At 41.4% G+C, this 14,997-nt stretch overlaps 1 protein-coding gene across 3 annotated transcripts in view; it reads right to left on the bottom strand.

The window, feature by feature from the left end:
- gpatch2l (G-patch domain containing 2 like) overlaps positions 1 to 10,067 on the bottom strand; it is a 37,496-nt gene extending 27,429 nt beyond the window's left edge. For all 3 annotated transcript variants that reach the window (XM_008121514.3, XM_062968334.1, XM_062968335.1), the window contains exons 1-2: positions 9,912 to 10,067; positions 6,081 to 6,748 (exon numbers count right to left, since the gene is read on the bottom strand). In XM_008121514.3, the coding sequence (XP_008119721.2) occupies positions 6,081 to 6,739 (659 nt within the window). In that variant the 5' untranslated portion in view covers positions 6,740 to 6,748; positions 9,912 to 10,067. The remainder of the gene's footprint in view (positions 1 to 6,080; positions 6,749 to 9,911) is intronic.
- Between the last annotated feature and the right edge of the window lie 4,930 nt (positions 10,068 to 14,997).

Below are 14,997 nucleotides of genomic sequence, written 5' to 3'. Positions count from 1 at the left end.
AGGGAAAGCTAAAGATCTTATAAAACTATAACTTTTTGTTTCAGATGTTATTTCAGTTGTCAGTTAAGTTGATCTAGATATCAATGCAGACAGAAGTCAACCCCCCTTTTGGCCATGTGAGGACCAGGGACAAAGGGCAATAAAAGATGGGTAATAAAATTGAGCCAATATACTGTAGTGGTATAAGCACTGAATTATGACTCTGAAGATCACAGTTCAAATACCCCCTTGCCATTGATGTCCCTTGGCTGTCATTGGGCAAGCTCCATTCTCTCAGCTTCAGGCCCCTATTTAACACTGTCCTTATATCCCAGGATCTGATCCCAGGTTATCTGATTTGAACTGGATTATATGAGTCCCCACTACCATATAATCCAGGATAAGCTGATAATCTGGCATCAGATCCTGGGATATAGGGCAGTGTAGAAGTAACCACAGAGGATAGCAAAGGCAAACCCCCCTCTGCTAGAAATCCCTGTGATAGGTTTGCCTCAGGGCTGCCATAAGTCAGAAACAATTTGAAGGGAAACAACAAGCACAATTTCAATTCTATTACCATGTTTCCCCGAAAATAAGACAGTGTCTTATATTAATTTTTGCTCCCAAAGATGTGCTAGGTCTTATTTTCAGGGGACGTCTTAGTTTTCTATGAAGAAGAATTCACTTTTATTGTTGAACAAAAAAAATGAACATTATATACTGTACAGTAGTTGTCATCACAAACCAGCATAACCAGATAAACTGTGAATCCTATCAAGAATTTCTTGTTACTACCATTATTTCCATGTACAACAATCCATGGTATGTACATTTACCAATCCTTCACACTCTGGTATTCTGTTCGGCGGGCATGCTTACGAACAAAAACTTTGCTAGGTCTTACTTTTGGGGGAGGCTTTATATTTAGCAATTCAGCAAAACTTCTACTAGGTCTTATTTTCTGTGGAGGTCTTATTTTAGGGGAAACAGGGTAGCAACAGAAGAGCAGATTTCTTTGAGATCTAGACTGCCTCTGTCCTATGCAAAGTTAATAAACGTGATTGATCCATATTTCCATTTATAAGAAAATAAGGGGTAAAAATCCTCCGCAAGGCATTTAATGCTACAAATGTGGACAACAGACTATAACCATTTCACTTTGTAAAACCAGGATTTTGTACCGTAACTGCAGAAAAATAGAGTCCACAATCAATCTGTTGCTGCATCTAAAAGCTAGACAGAGCTCTGCATATGACATTTTCCTTTTGGCCTGACTGTCCAAAAGAAAACAGTGAATCTGTGCTCAACATATCATAGTTTCTAAGGGTAGAGGTGTATACACAGGTCTGGTGTTAGATCTCTAAACTACACCTTGTAACAGGATGGATAATGCCTATTAATCAAGGGACTTATTTATGACTGAAAGTTATTTTGGAAAACCTAAAAGTATTTTAGTTACTTAGCCAATTCCAGACTACTTGACACTTTTGTCTATCACAACATAAAACTATCCATCTAACTAATATTAAGGCTCTATATACATATTGTATTATTTATTACAGTCTGTAATATTGAGAATGTAAATGCTTATTACATCTGAGTTTGATAAAAACACAAGCTAAACATACCCCAAACTCTACAGTGGGCTTTGTAATCTGAATTAATTCCTCTAGGTTGTCTTTCACTTTTTCATGCAGAAGGTGCTACAAGTCCCAGTACAAAATTACTACCTCAATTTTAAATTGTCATGTTTCAAGTAGAAAGGGATCACTCTTTAGTATCTTCAAGGAATGCAAACTTGCACAGGAATGGAAGACTGAATGCCTCATATGCCATACAATCTGCTGTTCAAAGCAGCTTTTGTTGCAATCACGGAAAACAATACATGATATATGGACACTGATACCCCCTAGATATCTTCTAGGCAAGGCCTTCTTATTTGAGCTAGCTCTCATGAGAACCTGTTAAGATGTCTATAGATTTTTATAATGTTTTGCTTTTGAAGTACCATCAACACTTCAAATTCCCAAGACAAGGAAGTAGAATAAAATTAAACAAATTATAAATATCTTATAATCACAATTCCACCCAAAGATTTATGCCAAAGAACGACAGTTCTTACATTGCCTATATACACAGGAAAATACACCAGCATTTCGTATAGACCATACAGTCCAGTAAGCACTGATTAATGACCTCCAGTTACAATGGAGGCTACTTACCTTAACCACAAAATAATGAATGCTATTGATCCGACAAGTTACTGCTATAGAGTGTTATTGATCACCCAATCTTTGGCTAAAATGGCCTTCATTTAGCAGCTGCAGTGTTGCAAACACCTGGAGCAAAGCATGCCTATAATTAAATAGTTTGGAAGAGTTAAAGTGAGAGGTGATGGACAGATCCTAGCTCTCCCCCATTTAGTTCTGCTCTTGAGCTATTGTTTGTGTCAGGAAGGGTATCGATTTTCTATAAAAATAAGAAAACAAGAGGCACCAAGGGGCTACAGAAGGTCAGCTTGGGCTGAAGGAGGAGGGGGAACCAGGACACTCTGTCTCTGTCACTTGCTTTCTAGGAGTAGATTTCTTTTCTTTCCTGGGTGGCAACCTCTAATACATCAGATCAGCCAGGCTCTCAAATGCCACTTCAGGCTATCACCAAATACATTCCCATCAAAACGGAAAGGAAGTAAGCTACAAAGAGGGAAACAAGTGGGTGGTCTGGCAGCCTAGAATTCAACAAGCTATGGAACATATCAGATAACAGGGAAATTCAGCATGGTATTTCAGTTAGACTCAAGCAGTATAAGAGAAAGTTAATTAGCTTTACAAAGAGGAGGTTATATCACTAGCAACTAAATCAAACCCAAAGAAGCTGAATTAATTTGGCTGGCTCTAGTCACGCAGATATAATTTTACTTTTTTCTATGAACATTAAGTTGACCATAATTCTACAAATGTCCATTCTAAAATATGAGAGCTTTATAAAACACATACGATTGAATAACGGTTTTAGATAGCACAAAGTTTGGGGCTGCCATGTTTACACACTTCCTATGAAATAAGTCATAATGAACCCAACACGACTGACTTCTAAGTAAAATTGAGAAGCTTATTAATGCAAGGCCTTATTCACATTCATCATGGTGATAAATAATGCTGTGGTTTTATTTCAACCGTTTTAATCATAATGTCCACTATTTCTACATATTAGAGTGTGATAGGTAAAAGTAGGTAAATTTTTTTCCCTGACATTAGGTGTAGTTGTGTCCAACTCTGGGGGTTGGTGCTTACCCCCATTTGTAAGCTTAAGAACCGGCATTGTCCATAGACACCTCCAAGGTCATGTGGCCGGTATGTCGGCATGAAGCGCCATTACCTTCCTGCCCGAATGTTACTTACTGATCTTCTCACATTTGCATGTTTTCAAACTGCTAGGTTGGCAGAAGCTGGGGCTAACAGCAGGAGCTCACCCCGCTCCCCACATTTGAACCGCCAACCTTTCAGTCAGCAGGTTCAGCAGCTCAGCGGTTTAACCCGCTGTGCCACCGAGGGATCACAAGGGTGATAACTAGCCACAAATAAGAACACTTAGGTGCCAAAGTCTGGGTCCAAGCTTCCTGTGAATGGAACCTATTTCACAGTAATGTTTGTTTGAAAGAAGGAGATGAGGCAATTTTTGCCCTTTGTTCAATCCTTCTTTACTTTATGTATCCCAAAAAAACTCACACATAGGGTATGAATAATATGGGAGACATGAGGGCAGTGGTGAAAATTGCCTCTTCTCCTTTTAGCAGAAAAGGAGTTCTTCCACTTCTGAAGGAGAAATGCAGAACCCTAAAAAGGTTTTTTTTAAGTAGGAAATATTTCTCCCCTAATCAGTGCCACTTAAACTTGATGTATTTTCCTATGTAATAGACCAAATGAGAAATCTCTACTACTTTCCTGTTATTTCACTGTAATTCTTAATACTGTTATTTCACTAAAAAGGCAACAGAATCAGTAACAGCCATTTAAAATCAGTAAATCTAAGTTATCATTTAATGTGATATATTGCTTTATGGTCTAGAACCCCTCCCCCCTTTGCTACAACTCCACTAACTGCAAGTTTGTTTCCAGACACAATTCAAAGTGCTAATCATGAACTGTAAAGCCCTATATGGCTCAGGTCCAAGCTATTTGGCAGGCCGTATCTCTCAGTACAAATCTGCCCAGGCACTGAGGTCCTAAGGAGAGGCCCTTCTCTCAGTCGCACTGCCATCACAAGCAGTTTGGAGAGTGCCTTTTCTGTGGCTGCCCCTCTTCTCTGGAACTCCCTGTCTAGGGAGACCAGAATGGCCCCCTCCCTGCTGTTCTTCCGGCGGCAGGCTAAAATGTTTCTATTAAGGCAGGTTTTTAAAAACCTGCCTAACTTACATCCTGACCTCAGTGCCATCCTTAGTGTAAAACTTATTAAAATGAAGTTCATGACAGGATTGCTAAGTTTCCTGTCCACACTCTCTCTGATCTCTTACAATCAACAAAATATTGAAAGTCTCTGCTTTCCCATGATGTTTTCTGAGGGAAAAATGTCATTTATTTGGCATAAATTGGATAATATGGAAAAAGAAAAATACATGCATGTTGACATAGAATGTGCCTGTGTAAAATTTTTAAAAATAATTAATGACTTTGTCATTATATTGAAATAAGCACTTCACCTAATTGGGAGTCTGGCTATATTAGCTCTATGTAACCTAGGCCACAAATTCCAACACCAGGAACCAAGACTACCTGTTTTAAAGATTAATCTCAAAGATGAGATTCAACAGAGTGGAAATCACATGGCAAACTTTCTATTTAGTTCCATCAAAAGTTCTCCAATTGTAGAATTCATTCTGCATGTCTTTCCCTGGATTATATTTTTTAGAAGTAATTTGTCCATGGATAAGTGTGGCAACTTGCAGATTTAGAGACAAAAGTCAACAAGGCCATTTTCCTCCCTCTCTCCAGAGGCGGTCCAACCATAAGGCGAAATAGGCATTTGCCTGTGGCGCCATCGTCCCGGGGGCACCATCGTCCTGGGAGGAGGGCACCACTCTCCACCTCCTTCTCTTTCGGGCCTTCCAGCGGCCGCGCTGGGCCTTCCGGCCAGCGCAGACCCACCTTCGCACCACGCAAGCCCACCTTTGGGGCCTTCAGAGATTGTGAGGTCTGTAGGAACTTGGAAGCTAGGTATGTGGGGTTTATATATCTGTAGAAGGTCCAGGGTGGGAGAAAGAACTTTTCTTTGAAGCAGGTGTGAATGTTGTAATTAATCACCTTGATTAGCATTTAATGGCCCTGTGGCTTCAAGGCCTGGTTTCTTCTTGCCTGGGAGAATCTTTTTTTGGGAGGAGTTAGCTGTCCCTGATTGTTTACTGTCTGGATTTCTTCTGTTTACAGAGTGTTGTTCTTTATTTATTGTCCTGATTTTAGAGGGGTTATTTTTAATACTGAGGGCTATCTGGGTTATCTAAGTCCACACTGCCCTATATCCCTGTTCAATGTTTAGTGCTAAATTTGCAAATATAGTATTTCCTACATAACATTACCATGTATTGAACTGCTTTTTCTATTGATTTGTTGTAAAACATGATGTTTTGGTGCTTAATTTTTAAAATCATAATGTAATTTGATGTTTTATAGGCTTTTCCTTTATACTTCCTTATTAACCAACATTTTCTCTTATCCAACTCTTTTATTTTTCAGTGATTGGTTTGGGGGGGCGCCAAAATTTTGTTCGCCTACACTTGAAAAATACCTAGGGCCGGCTCTGCCTCTCTCTCAGCCTCTTTTAGGGGGGGGGGGGGGAAGAAATGACACACAAGACAATGTGATGAAGAGGATGCACTTTAACAGCAAGCAAGCCAGACTGATCATGCTTGATTTAGTTGTTTCTTGCTATACTTATCTTGCAGAACAAGTTTTCCACAAAAGTTCACCGACAGTGGATACAGAGTTATCTTCCAAAAACAATGTCATGCCAAGTAAATAAAGGTGAACTCTGTCAAAGAAAACCCCCCAATAACCCAAAAACTAGTTTCTTCTATCAAATGAAAAGAAAAGGCGAGGACATCTTACCATTCAGACATGTTTTCATCAGAGCCTTGCTTCTGTTCATCTGCTTCACACTCCATCCTCTCATTCCTCACCCCTTTGTTGAGGAAGGCCCTGCTGTCTGCCGATTCACACAGTCCTCGAGTGGATGAAGTCCATGGAGCATTTTCCTTCCAGCGGGACAGTCGCTGCTTCTTAGCAGACTTGAACCTGCAACCCTTTTCATAACTCCATTCTGACACTCTCAGTTTTTGCTGAAGGCTAGCAGCCACCTCTGATGTCACACGCTTAACTTTTCGACGGCGCCTCAATGGCCGGCAAGGTGCATTCTCGGTGAATGAGTCTGACTCATGCCATGAGTGTGGCTTACTCCTGAGAGTTGCACTGAGAGCTGGATGACGTTTGGATCCTGCCATGTCATCTGAGTCACTGAAGTTGGCAGTCAGCACCTCCCGACAGTCCTCCACAACTTCATCCAGACTAGATTCTGAGGCACCGCTGTAGCAACAAGCATGCTCTGCTTGGTGTGTAAGATCTGAACGTCGCTTGCGTCCCCGCCTCTTGCGAAGCTGTCGACGCTGCTGCCTTGGACTGAGAGTCATTTCTTCCCACAGCTCATCCAGCTTGTTCTGTTCAGATGTCTGCTCAAGAGCTGAGGCCAAATCATGCACCAACTCATCCATGAGCAAAATCTGTCAACAAAACATAGACATATATAAAAAATTAACCTGCAGTCATCATGTTACTAAATCAAATCTGTATCATATATATCTAAACTATCCACTCTATCTACTGAACGATTTTCTGGTGGGGAAATAAATTACGATTTCAATTTTTTTACAAGATACGCTTTACCTTGACACCGAAGTGCTCTTGCTTTCTCATATTTCCAAGAACACTTTCTTGCTTATGAGGAATTGAAGAAGTAAGACTATACCTAACGATAACTTATTAGATGAAGAAATTTTGTTCAGTCTTTTAAAAATAAATAAGGACAGTATCATGGAGCTGCTCGGTTTATCAAATGGTTTTTACTGCACAAGATCCCATCAGGAACCCTAGGGTTTCCATAATAATGGTATGAGTACTTCCAAAACCCACCACAGTTTACTAACCAATCATTTCCTCGTGAAGTCCTTTGGATAAAACCTATGTAGAAATGTGAAGACCTATGGGCAGAAATCTCCCTTTGCAAACACTGACACAGCTCTTACTGACACAGCACAACTGCTTTCTGGACCATTTATTTTAAGAAAGGATGTAATCTAGCTTGAAGAGAACATGCTTGAAGTTCAACCCCAGGAATCTCCATCCAGCACTGAAAAAGGACCCCAGCCTAAAACCAGCACTTTCTGCTTATATGATTGAAGATGGGCAATTATTATTGTTCACCCCAATTTCTCTAGGAACCAGCATCATATTTGTGACCAATGGCTATGGTTGTTTCTTTCTTTTCTGCAAACTTACCAGGGACAGGTAAGCCAAAGTCTATGGGGCTTATAGCCGCCCAAGGACCACTACTTTGAGTGGCATGGAGAAAGGTAAGGACTAAACGTAGATCTTTACCAGGCCTGCACAACCCGTGTCCTTCCAGATGTTTTGGACTTCAGCTCTCAGAATTCCTGATCATTGGAAAAGCTGGCTAGGGCTTCTGAGAGCTGGGAGTCCCAAACACCTGGAGGGCCACAGGTTGTGCAGGCCTTATCCACACTGTAGAATTAATGCAATTTGACACTCCTTTAACTTCCATGTCTCAATACTATGGAATCATGGGAGTTGTAGTTTTACAAGATTGTTAGCCAAAGAGTTCTCATACCTCACCAAATTACAACTTCCAGGATTCCATAGCACTGAGCCATGGCAGTTAAAGTGGTGTCAAACTGCATTCAGTCTACAGTGTAGATCAGTGATTCCTAAACTCTGGTTCTCCGGGTGTTTTGAGCCAAATCCCAGAAGCCTCAGCAGCGTTGGTCAATGATCAGTGATTCTGGGACTTGAAGTTCAAAATACCTGGAAAATGAGAGTTTGGGAAATGCATCATCAACTGGACAGACAATGTGACTCTCTAGAGCAGGGGTCCTCAAACTTTTAAAGCAGAGGGCCGGTACACAATCCTTCAGACTGTGGAGGGGCCGAATTATCATTTGGAGAGAAAAAACCGGACAAATTCCTATGCACACTGCACATGTCTTATTTGTAGTGCAAAACAACAACAATGAAAGAACAATACAATATTTAAAAATGAAAACAATTGTAACCAGCATAAACCTATCAGGATTTCAATGTGAAGTGTGGGCCTGCTTCTGGCCAATGAGATAGTCAAGTTAATTAGGATTGTTGTTGTTGTTGTTGTGTGCCTTCAAGTCATTTCAGACTTTGGCCGAGCCTAATTCTAAAATTAATTATTTATTTACTGCATTTATTTACTACATTTATATCCCACCCTTCTCACCCCGAAGGGGACTCAGAGCAGCTGAATGAACATACAAAATATTATATTATTAGCTTAACACAATATTAGCATTATATATTACTATATTGAACTATACCACTATACTATTATATAGTATGTAATATATAACATATAATTAATATTATTATATGGTATTACTATTAGTATTCTATTGTATAACATAATATTATATGTATATGCAATATATTATATTATTAAAACTGATATAAAAATATTATATTATAAAACTGAGGGTGGGGGCCAGGTAAATGACCTTGGAGGGCCGCATCCGGCCCCCGGGCCTTAGTTTGGGGACCCCTGCTCTAGAGTAACTTCCAACAGACTTCTCTCTCTCCTGATTGTACAGCAATAGTACTAATCTACTCTGCTTTGGTCAAGTCTCACCTGAAATACTGAGGCCCCTTCCACACAACAGTATAAAATCCACATTGAACTGGATTATATGGCAGTGTAGACTCAGATCTGACTTGATATTCTGGATTATATAGCTGTGTGGAAGAGCCCTAAGTGACATTCTGGACATCACAAATGAAGAAGAATATTCACAAACTGGAAAGTTTCCTGAGAAGGGCGACCAAAATTATCAAAGGTTTGGAAACCATGCTTAGGAAAAACGCTTGAGGAAGGCCCCTTCCACACAGCTGAACAAAATCCCACATTATCTGCTTTATGGCAATGTGGACTCAGATATCTCAGTTCAAAGCAGATGTTGTGGGATTTTATTCAGCTGTGTGGAAGGGACCTCAGATAACCCAATTCAGAGCAGACAGTGTGGATTATTTGCCATGATATTCTGGGTTATATGGTTGTGTGGAAGGGCCCCGAGACATCCTAGAGAAATAGATTTGAGTTGCAGGAAAATAAGATCCAACGAACATTAGGAAGAACTTCCTAACAGTGAAATCTGTTCAGTAGTGTCATATGCTGCCTCCAGAGGTGATGTCTTCCTCTGGAAGCTTTTAAGCAGAAGCTGGCTGGCCATCTGTCAAGAGTGTTTTGACTGTGTGTTCCTGCAGGGCTGGAGGTTGAGACTGGGTGGTTCTTGTGAAGTCTTCCAACTCTATGATTCTAGGAATATGGGATACGATTCTATAACAACAACAACAACGCAGGGGAATAGGATGTCAACAACAACAACGCAGGGGAATAGGATGTCCTCAGTAGGCCCAATCCTTGGATGTTTGGTTTAGTCCAGGCCAAGGTGGCTCTTAAGACCCTCCCTCTTTTCCGGCCGTTGGTTCCACCCTCCCCCGCCTTCCTTCCCTCACAGGCCTTTCGACCTAAGCAGCAGTCGGCCCAAATCTCCTTCTACCCTGATCCGCGGCTCAAAGTGTAACCACTCCGCCCCACAGGAGATCCTCGCTCCCGGTTTGGTGCCTCACCCGGTGTCCCGCGGCGGCCTCTCAGGCCTCATCCGCCTTCCGCGCGACGCTCAACCGCCGCTTAGGCCTCTCGCGTTCCGCTCAGGCAGTCGGTTCCAAACGGCACTTCCGGTCCTCGCGGGAGGGGGCGGGAGAGCACACCCTCCCCTTCCGGGTGCGTGACGTCACAGCTAGACGAGGGGGCGGGCATGCTCTGCAATGAGTGGAGTCTGAAAGCATTGCGGTGGTGGAGGAAAATGCTGCTTGGCAAGATTTAAAAAAACTCTAAAATCAGGACGATAAATAAAGAACACCACTCAGAAAACAGAGGAATTCAAGACATGAATCAATCAGGGCCAGCTAACACCTCACAGCAAAGAATCCCCTCCCCTCGGGCAGGAATCAGCCAGGCTTTGAAGCTGCAAGGCTTTTCAATGCTAACCAAGGTGGCCAATTGCAACATTCACACCTGCCTCAAGCAGACAAGAGTTCTTTCTCCCACCCTACACAGCCCACATAAGGTAGAGTCTTACTTATCCAACATTCGCTTATCCAACGTTCTGGATTATCCAACACATTTTTGTAGTCGATGTTTTCAATACATCGCGATATTTTAGTGCTAAATTCGTAAATACTGTAATTACTATGTAGCATTGCTGCATATTGAACTACTTTTTCTGTCAAATTTGCTGTATAACATGATGTTTTGGTACTTAGTTTGTAAAATCATAACCTAATTTGATGTTCAATAGGCTTCTCCTTAATCTCTCCTTATTATCCAACATATTCGCTTATCCAACGTTCTGCCGGCCCGTTTATGTTGGATAAGTGAGACTCTTATTGTATACTGAAACCCCACTTGCCTAGTTTCCAACAGACCTCACAACCTCTGAGGATACCTGCCATAGATATGGGCGAAACCTCTGGAAAGAATACTTCTGGAACACGGCCATACAGCCCGGAACATTCACAGCAACCCAGCCATGGTTTTGCCAGTTCCTGCCTCTGAAATATAGCATACAGCACCTGGTATTCATTGGCTGTCTCCCATCTGAGTTCTAACTAGAGATCGCCCTGCTTAGCTTCCAATATCAGCCAGCTCCATTGCCTGCCACTCTATTACTGAACAAAATTCAAAGTGCTGGTTATGACCTTTAAAGCCCTAGACCAGGCAAGGGCAAACTTTGGCCCTCCGGGTGTTTTGGACTTCAACTTCCACAATTCCTACCAGCTGATGCAAATGTGAGTAGATCCATAGGTACTGCTCTGGCAGGAAGATAATGGTGCTCTATGCAGTCATGCCAGCCACATGACCTTAGAGGCGTCTATGGACAACACTGGCTCTTTGGTTTAGAAATGGAAATGAGCACCACTCCCCAGAGTCAGACATGACTATAATTAATTTCAAGGGGAAACCTTTACCTTTTTGAGATATCATAAGACTCTAGGCTCCTGTTTCTCTACTAGAAAAAAAGATGACAACTTTATGCTTCTTCTTGTGTATCTTCTAGTCATTTCCACTTAAGATGATCATAAAGTGAACCTAACATGGGTTTTTTTGGCAATATTTTTTCAGAGGAATTCTGCCCTTGGTCCTCTGAGGCTGAGTGAGTGTGACTCCTATACTTCACCAAGTGGGTTTCCATGGCTGAGCAGAGATTTGAACTCTGTCCTCCAGACACATTGTCCAGTGCTCAATCCAGTACACCATGGTAGCTCCCTATCTTTATGTTTGACTAAGAAAATAAAACAGCAGGAAATATTGACTGGAAACTAGAGAATCAGAAGACAATATGTATACTGTAGAATTAATGCAGTTTGACACCACTTTAATTGCCATGAAGTGGCAATTAATTTAAGTGCTAAGAAGTCATAGGAGTTGTAGTTTGGTGAGGCACCAGCCCTATGTGGCAGGGAAGACTAAAGACCTTGAAAACTACAACATGATTCCATAGCATTGAGCCATGGCACTTAAAGATATGTCAATCTCCCTCCCTCCCTCCCTCCCTCCCTCCCCCTCTCTCTCTCTCTCTCTCTCTCTCTCTCTCTCTCTCTCCCCCCCCCCCTCTCTCTCTCTGCCTCTTGTTGGGAAAGAAGAGAACACACCCAGTCTGCCCTTTTCTGTACATGCCCAAGGAAATGGGAGGCTTTTGGAGGAGCATTCAGGTTCCCAGCTGATTCTGTTCTAGCACCCTTGCAACTACAATTTATGGACAGAAAAAAAGAAAAAGAAATTCAACAGAAAAACCTATTTGGAGATTTTCCTGATCATGTGCCTATTGGGGGATTATGTGTTTGAAGAGGCACACTGTTGGATTTGCCAGGATTCAGCTAGGATTAACAGAAAATCCAGCCAAAGGGTTGAAGACTGCCACACAAATACAGCTGGGCTTTCTTTTTACATCAGTGCAATCATGATGTGTAAAACTGCCATTAAAGGGCGTGTCTATACTATAGAAGAGGCATCCTCAACCTGCGGCCCTCCAGCTGTTTGGCCCTCCATCTCCCAGAACCCATAGCCAGCTTGCTCCATGTCAGGAATTCTGGGAATTGAAGGCCTAAACAGCTGGAGGGCTGCAGATTGAGGATGCCTATATATATACAAGCAAAAATGTTTGTACATCTTAAGCTAGGCAAGGGCAAACTGGCTGTTAGGAATTGTGAGAGTTGAAGTCCAAAACACCCGGAGAGCCAAAGTTTTCCCATGCCTGGCTTAAACTGTTCAAGCAAGAGGCTCAAGCTACACAGACATTTTTCTTTGTATATATACATGGGGGCGGAGGGGAGGGGTGGCAAGAAAAGGAACTATGCTCAGTAACAATGCTGTGCAGATGAGATTCACCTCCTGGCTACATGACAAGTTTGCTGCTGCATATTTCGTTATATACACAGACATTTCTATGGGACAGAAACGGATTAGCTTTCCCAAGAGCTCCACACTAATACTGCTCTCTTGCAATAATATTGTACATATGGCTACCTCTATCCCATGTACAACAATAATGTTGTACATGTGTTTGACACCTCTGTTCCAGGGCATAGCTCAGAGTAGAGTCATAATAGCCTACTTTCCATGTGATTAATCTGATGTCAGATTCTTCTGATCAGGTGCATTTTCAAACATGTGATGAGAACAGCTCATAAGTCATCTCCTGCCTGACAGCTGAATGAATACAACATGTTTCCCAGACAGCAAGATCCATGAGGTGGTTATGGGTCAATTTTCTTACTTGGTGGCCCAAACTTGAGCAATACTGGGCATTCACACTCTCACCAACTAATATAAAGGGCAGAGCTGAAACATGACCAAGCCTTATCACTGGCACAGGAGCCCCCGGTGGCGCAATGGGTTAAACCCTTGTGCCAGTAGGACTGCTGGCCTGAAGGTTGGGTTGCTGATCTGAAGGTTGCTGGTTCGAATCTGAGAAGAGCACAATGAGCTCACTCTGTCAGCTCCAGCTCCCCATGCAAGGACATGAGAGAAGCCTCCCACAAGGATGGCAAAATTTTAGTATGCAGTGCCCTGTCATGTCCTTTCTATATTACAAAAGCTTTAGATGGCAACTTGTTCTGTCCCAGTTTATAGGGGGAAACTGCAGAGGTCCAATCCAGAGCTTATGCTACAAATGCTAAAACCAGTCCTCTGATTTTGTTGACACTGCATATTTCAATATGCATCCATTTAACAAATTTTAGACACATCACAAATTTCAGCAAGACAAATGCTCACTCAGCCATCAGTCTTGCTCTCCTAATATGTTCCAGGAGGCTTTTGCTTTTTTAAAAAAGGCAATATGAATATTAATGTGTTTACATGTTAATTAATCCCTTTAATTAAAATATAGAGACCTTTATATTAAATGCCAATATCTTCTGGAAATTGATGGAGTAGGGCTTGTATAACACTTTGGTACTTCCCTGGATTGGAGAAGACACAGAATGCAGTGAATAGCCAGTGACTGTTTAAAACCTTATATGTATTTACTAATTCCTGATTTCAGCTTTGGGGTGGAACTAGTATTTTGATTAAGTACAAAATGCTTTCAGAACCACTCTATCAAATTTTCAACATCTTTGCCTGATGGAGGAGGCAACGTGTTTCTAAAGCGGTGAAATTTTGAATCGTTGAACTAATAAAGGAATCATAATGTGTAGGTTGGTTCTGTTGTTCTAAAAACATTATGCTTTTCCTCCCTTTCACAATTCTCTGTCTTCACAGAGCAACAGAAGCATTTATTACACACTTTTCATTTCTTGATCACATTACTAGCCACATTCCCCCTCTGTATTCACTGATAATTGCAGCTCCCTCCCGCATTTCTTCCCCAGATTCTCATTTGTAAACGCCTTTGATCTGTTCCCTCCAGATCATCAGCAAAGACTCTGAATACAGCTGAGGCTTGTGCCCACCTCTGCTCTGTTGCCTACAATTCAATCCTTTGCTGTTTGCCATTCTCTTTTGTTTATGATCCTTCTGTTAGCTTTTGATCCAGGTGACAGTGACAAGCCAATATCAATTCATTTTTCAGAGTAACATTTTATGAGGCAGTGTATCAAATGCTTTGGTAGGCTCCGGATAAATTATATACCTGGCATTCTCTTCAGCTACTAATTTTGTGGGTTCAATTAGAGAAAGTAATCAGGCAGCCTAACATGATCTATTGTGTATAAATCCATGCTGCTGGTTATTGGTTAAACTTCTGCTAATCTCTTACTCTCTTAATATATGTTCCATATTATGTGTGTGTGTGTGTTGCTGTAGTCTCTTCTGGAGTAAACAAGCTCTTCTCTGGTTTTCCTGTGTTCCGTGTAATACCTTTAGTCACCTGGTGGTTTTACTCAATCTCTATCTGATTTTCTGCACCTCATATTCACTTTACATTTATCCAACAGCTCTGAAAGTCTAACCCATTGTTTTTACATTTAAAATTACACTGAAGCCCTGGTTCCTTTTCATTTAAAGAATTCGGGACAGAAGACAGTATTGTCTTATGCTATTATACATTTTGACCTTGGATTTCTACCAAAAAAATAGTATGAGAATATTTGTTTCCTTTTAATTTCTAATTTAATGAAGATTATGTCTTTTTGACTGTGTGGCCCCTTT

Source organism: Anolis carolinensis, chromosome 1 (assembly GCF_035594765.1).
Source record: "Anolis carolinensis isolate JA03-04 chromosome 1, rAnoCar3.1.pri, whole genome shotgun sequence".
Taxonomy (NCBI): Eukaryota; Metazoa; Chordata; class Lepidosauria; order Squamata; family Dactyloidae; genus Anolis; species Anolis carolinensis.
This window is presented reverse-complemented; position numbering and strand designations above follow the sequence as displayed.